This window comes from Mobula hypostoma, chromosome 1 (genome assembly GCF_963921235.1).
Source record: "Mobula hypostoma chromosome 1, sMobHyp1.1, whole genome shotgun sequence".
Lineage (NCBI taxonomy): Eukaryota > Metazoa > Chordata > Chondrichthyes > Myliobatiformes > Myliobatidae > Mobula > Mobula hypostoma.
The window spans coordinates 37,861,359-37,880,140 of record NC_086097.1 but is presented as its reverse complement, the minus strand read 5'-3'; the positions used below and the strand labels follow the sequence as shown (position 1 = coordinate 37,880,140).

The window sequence follows — 18,782 nt, the reverse complement described above, 5'->3', positions numbered from 1 at the left end:
AGTGAGTACAAAGCCGTTAAGAAGTGCCCATTGCTATCTGATTGCTTAGATGGAATTGGATGGTCTATTTGTCTCCAACAAGACCTCGAGGTATATTTTCTATACCTGACCTCAGAAATTATGCATGAAGATCTATTAATATCAGATGCTGTTGAAAAGTAGTCCAGAGAATGATTTATTTAAATTGAAAGATCTCACCCCCATGTATCTGTTGTGGGGCTGTTATTTATCATATGAATCTGGGTTATTTCTATGAGTAACACACATCAAAGTTGATGGTGAACGCAGCAGGCCAGGCAGCATCTATAGGAAGAGGCGCAGTCGATGTTTCAGGCCGAGACCCTTCGTCAGGACTAACTGAAGGAAGAGTGAGTAAGGGATTTGAAAGCTGGAGGGGGAGGGGGAGATGCAAAATGATAGGAGAAGACAGGAGGGGGAGGGATGGAGCCGAGAGCTGGACAGGTGATAGGCAGAAGGGGATATGAGAGGATCATGGGACAGGAGGTCCGGGAAGAAAGACGGGGGGGGGGTGACCCAGAGGATGGGCAAGAGGTATATTCAGAGGGACAGAGGGAGAAAAAGGAGAGTGAGAGAAAGAATGTGTGCATAAAAAAGAGTAACAGATGGGGTACGAGGGGGAGGTGGGGCCTAGCGGAAGTTAGAGAAGTCTATTTCTATGACTTATTTCTATTTCTATGAGTGCTTTCTTTTTTTATATCATTGTTCTATCATGACTAAAAATATCCAATAACGTGATAGATCATTGACAAAATTACATGACTGATACTTAAATTCCTCCAAATTGTTAGGAGTGTTGCAAAATCTCATCCCTTGTTTATTATAGTATCCTAGGATTTTGTTCATTTGTCCCTGGAAACTTGGGTTTTTAGCCTGTTCAAGTATTCTGCAACCTTGTTTTGTTCGTGATAAATTACTGGAGGGCATACGTGTTTGATATCTGATCATCCATCTGCTTGTATTTCCCCAGGTAAAATAAACTAATCAAGCAATTGAGATTTTAAGTTTATCTCAAATACTTTTGATGTTTTCAGAGTTTTCAGTACTATTTTACAATTAATGGTTTGTATATTGCCATGTTTTTCTCCTTAATATCCTTAACTTTTAGTTTTCTGGAACAATCGCCAATTTAGAAATATAATTCATCTGTTCTGAAAGTTGCTTATATGTTCATAATACAAGGAACTACAAATGTACCACACAATGAATTTAACTAATCCATATGTTATTGCATGTCTTCACAGTTTCTAGGTCGTGATGAGGCAGTTCCTCTCTGCAACAGTATGAGCTTATGTGAACAGCCCAGAATAGAATACCTGCAGCAACAAGCAGAAACCTGGAATACTAGCTTAATTGATCCAGTACCTTTCAGATATGGTAAGAGAATCTGGTGTAAAGGATTTTGATATTTTTCCTTATGCTTTTAAGTATCGTTTTCACAAAATATGAAAAACAAGAATAATATGGTATACTGGAGTCTACTAAAAATTGAATCACAACTGGAGATCTTTCAACCTTTTGAGCTTTTATCAACTCTTGTGAAGGGTGGTTCGTCTGACTGCTGCATTTTCCCTCGTGCCCTCTCCTTCTAATTTTCATCCAATTAGCTTTTCTGGCAATTGTTTTTGAGTTTGACTCCACTCATTCTCTAAAAGTGGTTTTCTTCCTCATATCACCTTTACCATCACATGAATCAATATTTTTGTTTCTGATCTTTAGAAACAACTCCTTTTCATTTATACTATCTCAATCCTTTACATGTATAAACATTAATTAATTTCCCCTTGGTCATCTTTGTTCTATGGAGAACACTTTAATGTCTCCAGTCTCTCCATGTTATATTATCTTTGGATCTAATCTGGTAAGTGCCTTCTTTATCCTTTGCAAAACATTCACATTTATCCAAATTTGTAATGACCAGAATTGGACACAATATCTTGCAAATATTGAACTAGTTTTTAACAATTGAAATGTTCAGCTACTAATTTTTGCGCTTATAAAGATTTTTGCATGAAAATCTTTAAACTTCTAATTTTATTTATTACATAATAGCTCTCTTTATTTGTCCAAACAAAATTTGTTACCCCATTCTTTTCAGTGATGAATTTCATCTGACATACCTACTGTATTCCTTTACTATCTTCTGCTAGACAAGTATTACATTGCTATCAGTTGTGAAGATGTCCTGACTAGGGTTTTAACAAACAGCAACAGAACAAATCTGCTTACTCTTTAATGAAATTTATTTTCATGAGTCTGAGAGATTTTAGAAATCTATAAAATCCCTCCATTTCTGTTTACTGCTTCATTCTACAAGGTGAGCCACATGTATTGTTGTTCTGAATACAACTGTAACCTGCTGAGGCATAACTTGCCATCCTCCCCTAATTCCAGTCTATCCCAGTCTTTATTTATTATATAACAGATCAAAATTTCTGTAATAACTGGCAGTAATACTTGCTGATGACCAGGCTCACCCTTTCTTGAACTACATTGGCTGAAAGTTTTTATCTTAAAAATAAGATGTCCTTAGATATTAATAATGTTCCGCTTTGTTATATTGTAATGTTATTGTACATCCCCCGTCTTTCCTTGGCATGAACAAACAGAACCATAGCTTACCCCCACCTCCTCCTTCTGACTGCCATTTGACAAAATATCACTAAGTCTCAAAGTCAGAATTTTAAATAACATTACATGTTGTCAAGCACAATTTGAAAAGTAAATGTGGCTTTATAGTTGTATTGGAATTTCAAATCAGTGGGATTCACTTCAAACAGGTGGAAAGTCAGATTGAATAGATTTTCAAACTAACATTTTAGATGGGAACACACTTACGCCAGGACTTTTCAACTCAGAAATGCAGGTGAAAACCATCTAACTGTATATTGACATAAAACACCATGTGTAAATAATCTAGTCTTTTCGGCAGACAGTGGGACTTAATTTGGTTAGTCCAAGTACTCTACCATTTTTTTTCAGTCGAGTACTTCCAAAGGAGTTGAATAAAGAAACAGGCATATGGATCCCTCCCCCTCCTGTCTTCTCCTATCATTTTGGATCTCCCCCTCCCTCTTACTCACTCTTCCTTCAGTTAGTCCTGACGAAGGGTCTCAGCCTGAAACGTTGACTGCACCGCTTCCTAGAGATGCTGCCTGGCCTGCTGCGTTCACCAGCAACTTTTATGTGTGTTGCTTGAATTTCCAGCATCTGCAGAATTCCTGTTGTTTGACATATGGATTATTTTTTAAAACAGTGGCAATCAAAGCAAAGATATAGTTAAACATGGAATACACATGTCTGTTCTATATCTCTACGAACATCTTGCACAGTTACAGAGTTGTTGGTTGTGTCATGGCACACTTGGACATTAAATATTTTGTCAGTTTTGAACATGTGGGTGCAGCTGGCTGTTTCCACTGGCTGAGTAGCTTGAAACTTAGGTTCACAGTCTCAGAAGAAGAGGCATACCATTTTTAACATAAAATAATCTACAGATGCTGGGGTCAAAGCAACACTCACAACACACTGGAGGAACTCAGCAGGTCGGGCAGCATCCGTGGAAACGATGAGTCGATGTTTCGGGCCGGATCCCTTCGTCAGGACCATTTTTAGCACTGAGTTGAAGAGAAATTTCTTTACTCAGAGGGTGGTGAATCAATGATTGAGCTATGGAAGTCATTGACAAGACAGAGATAGATAAATTTCTGGATATTAAGGGAACAAATAGATATGTGGAAAGTGCATTATGAGGAAAGCAAAATGGCACTAAGGTAGAAGATCAGTCATGATCTTGATAGATGGCACAGCCTTCTGAAAGAGCCAGAGAGACCACAGGACCATAAGAGATGAGAGCAGAATTGGGTCGTTCCACCTATTGAGTCGGCTGTTTTTTCCCTCAACCTCATTCTTCCGCTTTCTCCCTGTATCCTTTAACCCCTTTACCAATCAAGAACCTATTAATCATTTCCTTAAATTCACTCAATAACTTAGCTTGCACGGTGTTCTGTGGCAACAAATTCCATAGATTCATCACTGTTTAGCTGAAAAAACACTCCTCTCAGTTTTAAAAGGAAGTAATTTTTTTCTGACTTTTATTCTGAGGCTGTGCCCTGAGATCTTAAACTTTCCTACTAATGGAACCATCCATTCCACATCGATTTTATCCAGGCCTTGCTGCATTCCGTAGTTTTCAATGAGATCCCTTTCGGGCTTCTGAAATCCATCAAGTACAGGCCCAGAACTATCCAACACGCCTCATATGTTACGCCTTTCATTTCTGGCATTATTCTTGTGAATCTTCTCTGAGCCTTCTCCAGGGCCAGCACATCCTTCCCAAGATACAGGGCCCAAAACTGCTCACAATATTCCAAATGCAAATCCAATAGTCTATTTCTGCTTCAAATTTTGATGATTTTAAGGGGGTCACAAGTTGACCTTGTATTACATTTGCATGGCTTTGTTAATAGAGTTAGTTCACAATTCTTTATGATGTAAGAGTAGATTTCTTTGCTGTTACCGCCAAGTCTTGTGCTACCTGAAAGATCTGAAATTGTGCCCTGATTGCACATATGGATGTTCGGTTGGAAATAAAATCTACTTCTTTAAAATTGAAAGACTAATAAAATTCTCGAGTTAATATGATAAAGAAACAGAAACAACTTCTTCCGTAAATTGAGTAAAAAAAATTTACAAGGATAGGCTTGGAAATTCCCATATTTACAGTGGCGTGCAAACGTTTGGGCACCCCGGTCAAAATTTCTGTTACTGTGAATAGCTAAGCAAGTAAAAGATGACCTGATTTCCAAAAGGCATGAAGTTAAAGATGACACATTTCTTTAATATTTTAAGCAAGATTACTTTTTTATTTCCATCTTTTACAGTTTCAAAATAACAAAAAAGGAAAAGGGCCTGAAGCAAAAGTTTGGGCACCCTGCATAGTCAGTACTTAGTAACACCCCCTTTGGCAAGTATCACAGCTTGTAAACACTTTCTGTAGCCAGCTAAGAGTCTTTCAATTCTTGTTTGGGGGATTTTCGCCCATTCTTCCTTGCAAAAATCTTATAGTTCTGTGAGATTCTTAGGCCGTCTTGCATGCACTGCTCTTTTGAGGTCTATCCACAGATTTTCGATGATGTTTAGGTCGGGGGACTTGAGGGCCATGGCAAAACCTTCAGCTTGCACCTTTTGAGGTAGTCCATTGTGGATTTTGAGGTGTGCTTAAGGTCATTATCCTGTTGTAGAGGCCATCCTCTTTTCATCTTCAGCTTTTTTTACAGATGGTGTGATGTTTGTTTCCAGAATTTGCTGGTATTTAATTGAATTCATTCTTCCCTCTACCAGTGAAATGTTCCCCATGCCACTGGCTGCAATACAAGCCCAAAGCATGATCAATCCATCCCTGTGCTGAACAGTTGGAGAGGGGTTTTTTTCATGAAATTCTGCACCCTTTTTTCTCCAAACATACCTTTGCTCATTGCAGCCAAGAAGTTCTATTTTAACTTCATCAGTCCACAGGACTTGTTTCCAAAATGCATCAGGCTTGTTTAGATGTTCCTTTGCAAACTTCTGATGCTGAATTTTGTGCTGAGGACGCAGGAAAGGTTTTCTTCTGATGACTCTTCCATGAAGGTCATATTTGTGCAGGTGTCGCTGCACAGTAGAACAGTGCACCACCACTCCAGAGTCTGCTAATCTTCCTGAAGGTCTTTTGCAGCCAAACGGGGGTTTTGATTTGCCTTTGAGCAGTTCTCTCAGAAAGTTTTCTTGGTCTTGCAGACCTCAACTTGACCTCCACCATTCCTGTTAACTGCCATTTCTTAATTACATTACGAACTGAGGTAATGGCTACCTGAAAATGCTTTGCTATCTTCTCCTGCTTTGTGGGCGTCATTTATTTTAATTTTCAGAGCACTGAGCAGCTGCTTAGAGGAGCCCATGGCTACTGATTGTTGGGACAAGGTTTGAGGAGTCAGGGTATTTATAAAGCTTTGAAATTTGCATCACCTGGCCTTTCCTAATGATGACTGTGAACAAGCCATAGCCCTAACAAGCTAGTTAAGGCCTGAGACCTTGGTAAGAGTTATCTGAGAGTTCAAATCTCTTGGGGTGCCCAAACTTTTGCATGGTGCTCCTTTCCTTTTTTCACTCTAAAATTGTACAAAACAAAAATAATACACTAATCTTGCTTAAAATGTTGAAAAGAATGTTTCATCTTTAACTTTATGACTTTCGGAGATCAGTTCATCTTCTACTTGCTTAACTATTCACAGTAACAGAAATTTTGACCGGGGTGCCCAAACTTTTGCATGCCACTGTACTTCTTTATGAACAAAATGGACACAGGTCTTGGAAGATCAATTAGTCGCAGATGAAAATATCTGCCGAATTCGTACGCTTCCTGAGTCTTGTACTGGACAATTCTTCCTTATCGTTCCAGACAGGAAGCATTGGTTTGCAAAATTAGAGACCTTGTTGATCTATAGTTCCTAATGTCTCTCTCCAGAATCCATCAATTTGCTTGAATTGAGAGGTTAAGAAAGCCTGATGTGATGCCAGGAAGCTGAGCACAGACTACATACCTTGATGAAATGCAGTTACTTTGAACTTTGTTCTCCCATTAGGTTCAGGTATAATTATCAGCTTTTGGATATCCTGAGGTCTGTTATGCACACCATTTTTGAGCGTGGCTTGCAGTCTACATTGATTGACCTTTCAACTAGTAATGGAAGAGTGCTGTCACTTAATTAGAACAACACTGATTTCCTTGCTTGACTTCCCTTGGGGTCATCAAAGAAATCATCACAGTGAGGATTTTGGAAGGAAGTGGAGGGAATCAGTCATTTTAATCATTTTTCAAAAAATCCATATTACTGCTAATTTATATAGTTACTAAACATGATTGAACATAGAGCATACTATTTTTCACAAGTTATTGAAATTAAGTTCTACGACTTTACTTTTAGGTCAACTGATCATTGCCAAGGTCTTCCTTGGACATAGTATTCAAGCCTTTGATTCAGAACTGGTTCAACAGCTAAAGTATCCAAATGCAAATTCTGTCTACAGACCACGAAAGGTAGATACCAGATCTTCCATTGATAAAGGTAATGAGGTGCATGATACATTGATATTGCTTTAGGGAAAATAGTAAATTGTCTTTGAATAATTAAATTGTCAAGAAAAGCAAAACAAAGGCAGAATATTGGAATAACATCTTGGTAATGTTCAGCAAATACAGGCTTTTAGTCAGGTGCGTCTGATTCATCAGCACTCGTGTCACTGTTGTAAGATTTTTTTCCCAGGAAGATGGCAGTGTGTTAGGATGCAGCAGCCACACTGGGTCCAATCAAAAGTGTATTTCTTCATTTTTTTGTTTTAATGATCACAAGGTACTGCTGAATACTTAGAACATCAATTCATACAAGACTATCCCATGAGCAAGTTGCTCAATAGTGATGGAACTGGACTTATTGTGCACCCTTGTTGGGTTGTCGCCTTGACTTGTTCTGAACCGTTGAATGGTGCGCGGTCCAAAAAAAAGACGTGAGTGATTGTCTTGGACATTTTTATTGTGATTACAAGACCCTATTGGACATTAGTAATGTAGAATACTGCAGGTCTGGTATGCTGACTCATTGGTAAGACGGGCAGCAGGGGAGCAGTGTGCCTTGATTGTGGTGAGGGCTAGGCATAGGCCAGAGGTTGCCTGTTGTAGTCGTCCAGGGAAGGTGATGCCAAGACAGCGTGAGAGCCTGCTGCAGGCACGCTGGAATCTGTTCTGTGCTTGCTCGGTTCTACCCTCCGGTGTTTGCTCAGTGGAAGAGCAAGCTGGATAATCAGGGACTTGGGCTATATTTTTTCTTTGTGACTGTATGTTTTTCTGAAATCATAACTATAAGTGCCATTTGTGCTATGTTCTACGTGCAGTGTGTTGTGTGCTGTTGATAATGTGTTTTGCACCTTGGCCCTGGAGGGACGTTGTTTCATTTGGCTATACTCATGTATGGTTGAATAATAATTAAACTTAGAACCTGAAGTCTCTTAGTAAAGCCTACATTGCTCTTCAGGCAATGTACTCAAATTGTCCTGAGTTTCTGCTTATAAACACCAGGTGTCTTCATTTCTCCTTGTGTTTGAATTTGTAATCTGGCCATTAAACCAGTGGCCCTGGACCCTCGACCTTCTCCTTGCCTTCTGCATTTGAGTTAAGTTTGAAATGTAAACACTGAAATTATACACTTCACAAGCAAGACACAAGCTTAAAAACTGCTGCAAAGATAACAGATATAGACTATAACGCAGTCCATGTTTGCATTTATCTTGAAACATGGAACATATGATTCAGACACAGGAATAGGCCACTCATAAGAACATAAGAAACAGGAGCAGGAGTAGGCCATCTGGTCTGTCAAGCCTGCTCCGCCATTCAATAAGATCATGGCTGATCTGTCCATAGACTCATCTCCACCTACCTGCCTTTTCCCCATAACTCTTAATTCCCCTACTATGCAAAAATCTATCCAACCTTGTTCTAAATATTTTTACTGAGGTAGCCTCCACTATATCATTGGGCAGAGAATACCACAGATTCACTACTGTCTAGGGAAACCATTTCCTCCTCATCTCTGTCCTAAATCTACTCCCCCAAATCTTGAGGCTATGTCCCCGAGTTCTAGTCTCACCTCCCAGTGGGAACAACTTTCCTGCCTCTATCTTACCTATCCTTTTCATAATTTTATATGTTTCTATCATTCTTCTGAATTCTAGGAAGTACAGTCCTGGGTGACTCAATCTCTCTTCATAGTCTAACCCATTCATCTCTGTAATCTCCTCTGCACCGCCTCCAAAGTTAGTATATCCTCCTTCAAGTAAGGAGACCAGAACTGCACACAGTACTCTAGGAATGGCCTCACCAGTACCCTGTACAGTTGCAGCATAACCTCCCTGCTCTTAAATTCAATCCATCTAGCAATGAAGGCCAACATTCTATTTGCCTTCTTGACAGCTTGCTGCAGCTGCAAACCAACCTTTTGTGATTCAAGTACAAGCACTCCCAAGTCCTTCTGCACAGCAGCATGCTACAAGTTTTTATCATTTAAGTAATAATCTGCTGTTTCATTTTTCCTTCCAACGTGGATGATTTCACATTTATCAAAGACTGTATTCCATCTGCCAGACCCTTGCCCATTCACTTAACGTATCTATATCTCTGCAGACTCACTGTATCTTCTGCACAATTTGCTTTTCCACTCAATTTAGTATCATCAGCAAACTTAGATACACTACGCTTGGCCCCTTAAGCCAGTTACACTATTTAACAAGCTCATGACTGATCTCAATCGCATATTCCAGTCGAGCAGCAGTAACCCCATTACCCATTGCTTATCTAGACTCCACCTAACTCCTTCTGAAAAATGTTCGAAAACTTGTTTCCACCACCCTTTGAAGGAGATTCCTCACGGGAAAATATTTTGCCTCATTTCTATCTTAAATGGCCTGCCTCTGAGTGAAACAATGATCCCTAATTCAAGGTTATGGTATAATAGGAAACATCCTTTCCATGGAGGAATCTAAGGTGGGGGCTTATATGGGAGGCAGGGTTTGAGGGTCGGCGCAACATTGTGGGCCGAAGGGCCTGTACTGTGCTGTACTATTCAATGTTCTATGTTCTATCAGAACCCCTCAGGAACTTGTATGTTTCAGTCAAGTGTTTTCACTTTTCTACTCTTCAGTGGATGCAAATTTAACCTGTCCAACCTTTATAAAGTTATCCAGCCTTCCATTTTTCACTCCAGGAAATCTTATCTGAAGCGCTTTCATTGCAACAGAATCATCAAATGAGAAGATGAATACTATGCACAGTGCTCCAAATGTGGTCTCAATATCATGTATAAGTGAAGCATAATAACTTTTGCATTCAGTCCCCGAACATGGAATTGTAACTTTCTGTTAGCTTTAGAACATAGAATAGTACAGCACATTACAGGCCCTTCGGCCCACAATGTTGTGCCGACCCTCAAATCCTGCCTCCCATATAGCCCCCCACCTTAAGTTCCTCCATATACCTGCCTAGTAGTCTCTTAAACTTCACGAGTGTATCTGCCTCCACCACTGACTCAGGCAGTGCATTCCGTGCACCAACCACTCTCTGAATAAAAAAAACCTTCCTCTAATATTCCCCTTGAACTTTTCACTCTTTACCTTAAAGCCATGTCCTCTTGTATTGAGCAGTGGTGCCCTGAGGAAGAGGTGCTGGCTATCCACTCTATCTATTCCTCTTATTATCTTGTATACCTCTTATCATTCCCCTTGCAAATTAGTTTAAACCCTCCCGAACCATGTTAGCAAACCTACCTGCAAGGATATTGCTCCCCCTCGAGTTCAGGTGCAACCCATCCAGTCTGTACAGGTCCCACCTTCCCCAGAAGAGATCCCAATGATCCAAAAATCTAAAACCCTGCTCCCTGCACCAACTCCTCAGCCACGCATTCAACTGCCATCTCCTCCAATTCTTACCATCACTGTCACGTAGCACTGGCAGCAATCCTGAGAACGCCACCCTTGAGGTCCTGTTCTTCAGCCTTCTGCCTAGTTCCCGAAACTCACTTCAGGACCTCATCTTCCAACTTTCTTAATGCTTACTGCATCTTCATACAATGATCTGGTACTTTTAAGTTATTACTTACCTTAATAGGGTAGGTAAAATTACTGGCCTTCATCGAAAGTAATTATAATCACAGATTGTAAATTAACATCTCCCAGTTGCTTTTTTGAGATTGGAATGCAAACGCACTAACTATAGTATAGGTAAATCATCAAAGTGAGATTCTTGTCTCCATTATCCAATGTATTTATGCTTGTAAAGAAATACGATCAAATTAGATAAACTTTTAATTATTTTCATTGCTTCCCATGTTTTATGTATCTTCAAGGAACCTCAAAATCCTTAAAACTCCATGGCAGCTGTGATTGCAGTCTTCGTCAGTATGAGTGGTTTGTATTTGATCATGAACTTGTTGTACCTGAATATCTCATCGACTTCGAATACTTAACACAGGTATGCTTAGTAAAGATCTGAGAAATGGAGATCATGTTAATTATGACATATTTGTATTTTAACAGAATATCTTACATGCAACCCTAATCACTAATGACATTCCTTCTTCAAGTCATTAGCATGTATCAGAAAAGTAGCAGTCCTGTTGAAGGTTCTCAGCCTAAAATGTCAACTAATTATTCGCCTCCATGGATGCTGCCTTATATGCTGAGTTTCTCCAGCATTTTGTGTATGTTGCTCAAGTTTTCCAGCATTTGCAGAATCTCTTGCTTGAAGAGCCTGGGAACTACCACTTTGTGTTTACCACCAGTTCAGTTACAACTATTTTCATTACTATCTACCTTGAGCTTTAATCTAATTTTATATTCCACTGACTGCTATTTTCTTTTTTTTAAATTGGGTTCTTCGGGTTTCTTGCTTTGTGGCTGCCTATAAGCAAATCTCAAGGTGTGTAATTTATACATTCTTTGATAATAAATGTACTTTGACTACAATTTTGTTAAATATCTATTATGTGCCACTTATTACATACAGTACAATCATTATGGTGCTATTAACAGTCTTTTCTCAAGTTCCATTGGCATTAATGAAGAAATTGAAAGTTTTGAGAATGTAAGAAACTGCTAAATATGCCTTTATTTTACCAAACTATTTTGTGACTTTTAGCAAATACAATTGGTCAAACCATGCCCGCTACAGTAGAGACTCTAGTTAGTGTTTCACTGCACATAAGAATGTAAAGAAACATTCCATAGAAACCTGAAGTGTACTGAATAACAAGTGGAGGAGGGGCAGGGGGATCACTCTACTCCATCAGTAGACAGTGCACAGAGTCCAAGCAAAGCCAGACTGTGCTGGAATTCCTTCACAATATACTAAGGAATCTGTCTCTATGGTGCTATACCAGCTGGTCTTGGCATAGGATTGGAGTCTGCATTTCTGAAAGATAAGGTGATTAAAATGAATTTGTTCTCTCATTTTTAAAGTGAATGTGTTAAAGTTATTTATTGTTTTAAATAAATTTATGCTTAATTTTTATTATTTTTAAATGAAATAATTTTAACATAATTTCAAGCAACTAACACACACAAAATGCTGGAGGAACTCAGCAGGCCAAGCAGCATCTATGGCAAAAATGTTTTGGGCTGAGACCCTTAAAAGCAACTATACTTGTTTTAAAATATCTCCAAATTTCATAGGCAGCTAAAACGGTTACAAAGCCATGACAGCTTCAAAACTGTACTCCTAGTTTTGCCTCCTGTGAAAGTCTGTCAGGACACTCTTGGGATGAGGATTCAGTAACACACCATCTAAGGCCTATTCACTGCTAAACTTTGCTACATCACCAGTCTGCCACCCAGGTAGGGCATGTTGAAATATTTGGCCATTTGTATATGTCCAGATGGCCAGGAACTCAAGCCAATATGTTTAGGCAGCAGGCTGAACCCAGCTTGATTCCTTCCTGTTAGCAGTTTTAAATTAATGTTTTTTTATAAGCTATTGCACTATTCGTAATGTTAATCAGTTTTCTTGGAAGAAGACAACCTTTTCAATTGCATTATAAAGTACCTTGTTTCACACAGACAACTGCCGCAACTGCATAAATCAAAAATCAGTATCAGTTTGGATACATGCAACGTTATGCCAATTTAAGAATACTGTTGAGAAAAAAAGACTTGTTTGACACCAATCTTCACTAAGAATAGTTTTGTTAAAACCCCATTCACTAATATCAAGCAGGTATTGATACAGAAAGTGAAAATTTTTTTTCTGGAGTGGTCAGGCATTTCCAGAAGAAATCCTAAATCCTTTCTTAACAAGATAGATGTAATATATTCTGATTACTATCAATGTAAAAACTTCCCTCACTCCTAAAGTCTCTGATTGTCTCAGACCTCAGATTTCAACAGCAAGAAGTATTTTACACACGAGTCACGATTAAGAAGGTTACAAATTATACAAAATTGGGCTTAAAATTAATGCTGAGGAAGAAATATGTACATTGCAGGAACATTTCAATAAACTGATAATGTGGTCAAAAAAATAAATGGAATTCAAACCATTTAATTGAATTCCATTTATTTTCTCACAAGTGTTAGTATCAGAGTGTCAATTATTAAGTTTGGGGAGGCAAAACAAGTGAATAGTCTATAAATTAGATTAAATTAGATTATGAGGACACGCAGTCCTCTTTTATTGTCATTTAGTAATGCATGCATTAAGAAATGATACAATGTTCCTCCAGAGCGATATCACAGAAACACAAGACAAGACTGAAAAACTGACAAAAACCACAAAATAATAACATATAGTTACAACAGTGCAAAGCAATACCGTAATTTGATAAAGAATAGACCATGGGCATGGTTAAAAAAGAAAGTCTCAAAGTCTCTTGAAAGTCCCATCATCTCACGCAGACAGTAGAAGGAAAAAAAAACTCTCCCTGCCATGAACCTCCAGCGCCGCAAACCTGCCGATTCAGCACCCTGGAAGCACCCAACCACAGCCGACTCTTGAGTCCATCCAAAAACTTCAAGCCGCCGACCAGCCCTCCGACACCGAGCACCATCTCTGCCGAGCACTTTGACCCCGGCCCTGGCAACAGGCAGTAGGCAAAGCCGAGGATTTGGGGCCTTCCCCTCCGGAAATTCTTGATCGCACAGTAGCAGAGGCAGCGAAGCAGGCATTTCAGAAGTTTCTCCAGATGTTCCTCCATGCTTCTCGCGTCTGTCTCCATCAAATCAGGATTGTGCACAGCCCCACTTAACAAATACGATATCATTTCAGAGCAGCCATGCGCGGCTGCGTTGCGCCGCCATCTTCTCCTCCCCTAGAGAAGAAATGATATGATGTGATGGTGTGATAATGAGATGTAGAAAGAAATGCAGGGATAACGAAATGCATGTCCACAAATTCCTGAAGGTTGTGGCACAGCTTGATAAGGTGGTCATAAAGGCAAAGTTAATTTCATTTCTTTATGAGAGGAGGTGCAGAACCTGGAACCAGTGAGGTTAGTCTGAAACTAAAATACAGTGGATTCCAGTTCATTGGGGCACATTGGAACCTGCACATTTTAGTCCTGTTAAGTGGCTGCCTCAGTTAGCCAGAGTTTCCTGGAAATCAGAGACGTATTTTAATAAAAAGGCAAACTTCCACTTAACTGAGTAACAAATTACATATTGAAATACAATACAGAATAAATGGGAACACTAACTGTACTATAAAAGTGTATTAGTTCCTAATAGTCGTCAACAGAGGAATTCATCCACAGTGTACTCTGCCGTGTTCTTTTAATTAACTGTGAACATATTAGTGCAGTCACCTGATGCAGTTAATGGACTGATTTCGTACAATGCATTCAATGATTGCATCCTCCTAGTCTTCTTTTCCATTGTAACATTCAATTAAATTCTTTGTAGTTTCTAACTTGTTGAAGTAGTGGAATACCTGTAGTTTCATTTCTATTCTCAGCTGTTTCTGGCATCTCCAAGCCTGAGTGCTTGAAATCGCAGTGAGCAAAACAGTTCTGAATTACTTTACTGATTACTTCTCACCAACTATCAGTGACAAAAATGACTACTTTTTGAACACAAGCACATGTATCTGACGCTGTTTTAAAAACTGTTCTAACTGTGGTGTTGTGCTTAATAGTCACAGAAGTGCATGTGACTGACGCTTCGGCAAATAGTCTCCTGGCCCAATTAAGCAACAGAGTACCCCTAATAAATAAAGGGAATCCCGGCTATTTTTTAAATGAGTTCTTGTTCTTTAAGAATTGTCCCAAATAAGTGACTGCCCTGATTAACCGGTGGCCCAATAACTGGAATCCACTGTACAGAACAAATTAAAACATTACCAATACTGCTACAATACTATAAAACTGTGTATTGGTTCCTAATTATTATCGATGGAAGAATTCATCCAGACAGTGCATGCTGCCATGTTCTTTTGATTGATTGCAAATGAACAAAATCAGTGCAGACACCTGGAGCAGACACCTGGCTGGAGGGTGCTGACTCTGCTGTTCAGCATCAATTCCAGCACATAGACTGGAGTGCGTTTGCTGCCCATGCCACCACAGACTCTCAGATTAACACTGATTTATATACCAACTGTGTCCTTGAGCACATCAACAAGTGTGTAGATAGAGTGACATCACTAAAACAAATAAAATTTTCTCCAATCAGAAACCATGGATGAACAGAGAAGTTCACCTCCTGCTCAAAGCCAAAGATTCAGCCTTCAGGTCTGGAGACTGGGAGGCTTACAGCTCAGCCAGGGCCAACCTGAGGAGGGGAATCTCTCAGGCTAAACACATATACAGACAGAGAATCGAGGAGCATTTGAACTCCTCGGACCCCTGGCGCATGTAGCATACCATACAGGTCATTACAGACTTCAAACCATCTTGTACTGTGCCCCCTTCCAGCTCTGCTTCCCTCCCTGCTGAGCTCAATTACTTCTACGCTCGCTTTGACCGAGAGAACAAGGAGGTCACCCTCAAAGCGGATCTCCCACCTGGTGAACTGCCTCTCTCACTTTCCACCTCCGATGTTTGCGCCACCCTGAGCAGGGTGAATGTACGGAAGGCAGCTGGTCCGGATGGAATACCTGGCCGTGTGCTCAGAGTCTGTGCAGGGCAGTTGGCTGGGGTCTTCACGGACATTTTCAATCTGTCCCTGGCCCAGGCAGTTGTCCCCACAAGCTTCAAGATCGCCACCATTGTGCCAGTGCCGAAGCATTCCACTGCCACGGGCCTGAATGACTTCACCCAGTTGCACTCACCCCCTTCATTGCAAAGTGCTTTGAGAGACTGGTTCTATCACATCTGAAATCCTGTCTGCCCACTACCCTGGACCCCCATCAATTTGCCTATTGCACCAACAGGTCAACAGAGGACGCCATCTCCACGGCACTTCACTCTGCCCTGACCCAACTGGACAGCCCCAACTCTTACGATAGAATGCTGTTCATTGACTTTAGTTCGGCATTCAATACTGTGATCCCCCTCCAAGTTGATCGCCAGACTTCGCCAGCTTGGTATCAGCTCATCCCTCTGCAATTGGATCTTGGACTTTCTGACTAACAGACCCCAATCAGTTAAGTTAGACAACCTCCCCTCCTCCACTCTCACCCTGAACACTCAGGGTGCCTCAAGGCTGTGTGCTGAGCCCTCTTCTGTACTCTCTTTTCACCTATGACTGTGTTCCTGTACTTGGTTCTAACTCCATAATCAAGTTCGCAGATGACACCACGGTGGTTGGCCTGATCAGAGGGGATGATGCGGCGGTCTACAGGGACAAGGTCCAGTACCTGGCCGCGTGGTGTCCCGACAACAACCTGGCCCTTAATACCCAGAAGACCAAGGAGATCATTGAGGACTTCAGGCATGCTAGGAGTCACACTCATGTCCCCACCTATATCAATGGAGCTGTAGTGGAGCGTGTATCAAGATTCAAATTCCTTGGTGTCCACATTTCTGATGATCTCACCTGGTCCCTGAACTCCTCAATCCTGATCAAAAAGGCGCAATAGCGCCTTTATTTCCTGCAGAGCATCAAGAAAGCTCACCTCTGTCCCAGAATACTGATGGACTTTTACCGCTGTACCACTGAGAGCATACTCACCAACTGCATCTCAGTGTGGTATGGCAATTGTCCCGTATCAGACCACAAATCACTCCAGCGTGTGGTGAAAACTGCCCAGCGGATTATCACACCTAATTGCCCACCATTGAGAACATCTACCATAAACGCTGCCTGGGCAGGGCGAAAAGCATTATCAAGGGTGCATCTCACCCTAACCATGGACTTTTTACTCTCCTCCCATCCGGTAGGCGCTACAGGAGCCTCTGCTCCCGCACCAGCAGGCACAGGAAGAGTTTCTTCCCTGAGGGCTGTGACCCTGCTGAACCTCACATCTCAGCCACAAACACAAAATACTCTGCAGACACTGGGGTCAAAGCATCACTCACAACACGCTGGAGGAACTCAGCAGGTCGGACAGCATCTGTGGAAACGATCAGTCAACGTTTCGGGCTGGAACCCTTCGTCAGGACTGTAAGGGGAAGGGGCAGAGGCCCTATAAAGAAGGTGGGGGGAGGGTGGAAGGAGAAGGCTGGTAGGTTCCAGGTAAAAAACCAGTAAGGGGAAAGATAAAGGGGTGGGGGAGGGGAAGCAGGGAGGGGATAGGCAGGAAAGATGAAGAAGGAATAGGGGAAAACACAATGGGTAGTAAAAGGAGGCAGAACCATGAGGGAGGTGATAGGCAGCTGGGGGAGGGGGCAGAGTGAAATAGGGATAGGGGAAAGGAGGGGGAGGGAACTACCGGAAGTTGGAGAATTCTATGTTCATACTAAGGGGCTGGAGACTACTTAGATGGTATATGAGGTGTTGCTCTTCCAACCTGAGTTTAGCCTCATCATGGCAGTAGAGGAGGCCATGTATGGACATATCCAAATGGGAATGGGAAGCAGAGTTGAAGTGGGTGGCAACCGGGAGATCCTGTCTGTTGTGGCGGACGGAGCGGAGGTGCACGACGAAGCAGTCCCCCAATCTGCGTCGGGTTTCCTTCTCCTTCCCACCCTCCTCTCACCTTCTTTATAGGCCTCTCCCTCTTCAGTCCTGACGAAGGGTTCTGGCCCGAAACATTGACTGACCGTTTCCACGGATGCTGCCCGACCTGCTGAGTTCCTCCAGCGTGTTGTGAGCCTCACATCACAGTGCTAAGCAATATTGCACTCATATTGTACTGTCTCAGTACTTTTATATTTGTGTGCTGTAGCACTTACTTTTTATTTGCAGTTATTTTGTAAATAACACTATTCTTTGCATTTCTGGTTAGATGCTAACTGCATTTCATTGGCTTTGTATCTGTACTTGGCACAATGACAATAAAGTTGAATCTAATCTAATCTAATAGACTGCCTTCGAACAATGCTATCGACAATTGCATCCTCCAAATCTTCATTTTCATTGTAACATTCAAGATCATTCCTGATACCTTCAAATATTTCACAATTCCTAACTTTTTGAAGTAGTGAAATCATTTCATTTTTACTCATGGCCATTTTTGGCATCTCCAAGCCTGAGTTATTGAAACTGCAGTGAACAAAAAATTCTGAATTGTTTTACTGCTTAATTCTTGCCAAATATCAGTGACAAAAAAATCACTGCTTTTTGAATGCAAACACAGTCAAATGATGCTACCTAAAAAATGTTCGCTTAAATCACAGTGTAGTAGTATCTAACGGTTATGCAAGTGCACGCAACTCGTGCTAAATAGAAACTGTTCAGCAACGCTCTCCTGTCCCAATTAAGTGGTACAGAGTGTCAAATAACAAAGGGAATCCTGGCTATTTTCTCATAGTTTTTGCCCTTAAGAACTGTCCAAAATAAGCTGCTGCCCCACTTAACCTGTAGCCCAATTAATTGGAATCCACTGTACAAGTAAGGCCACATCTGAAAACCTACGAAAAATTCTGGCCGTCATTTTGCAGGAAGCACATGATAACATGAGGAAGCTACAAAAGAGATTTAGGAAAATATTGTAGTACTGAGAATTTTTTTCCGGGTGGCTAGGTAGGGTAGATTAGAGTTTTTTTTGGAGGAAGATTTAATTGATGTGGTTTGAGTGCACTATTAAAACCTGTTCACTTACATGGAGGCATTGGTTTAATTAATTGAGGGATTACAGGTTGTTGTGG

At 40.9% G+C, this 18,782-nt stretch overlaps 1 protein-coding gene across 1 annotated transcript in view; it reads left to right on the top strand.

Moving 5' to 3' along the window:
* The window catches only part of lrrc9 (leucine rich repeat containing 9), a 121,693-nt gene that overhangs the window by 40,324 nt on the left and 62,587 nt on the right, over positions 1-18,782 (top strand). Inside the window, exons 13-15 of the mRNA XM_063061826.1 lie at positions 1,263-1,395; positions 6,984-7,124; positions 10,953-11,077. Of these exons, the coding sequence (XP_062917896.1) occupies positions 1,263-1,395; positions 6,984-7,124; positions 10,953-11,077 (399 nt within the window). The remainder of the gene's footprint in view (positions 1-1,262; positions 1,396-6,983; positions 7,125-10,952; positions 11,078-18,782) is intronic.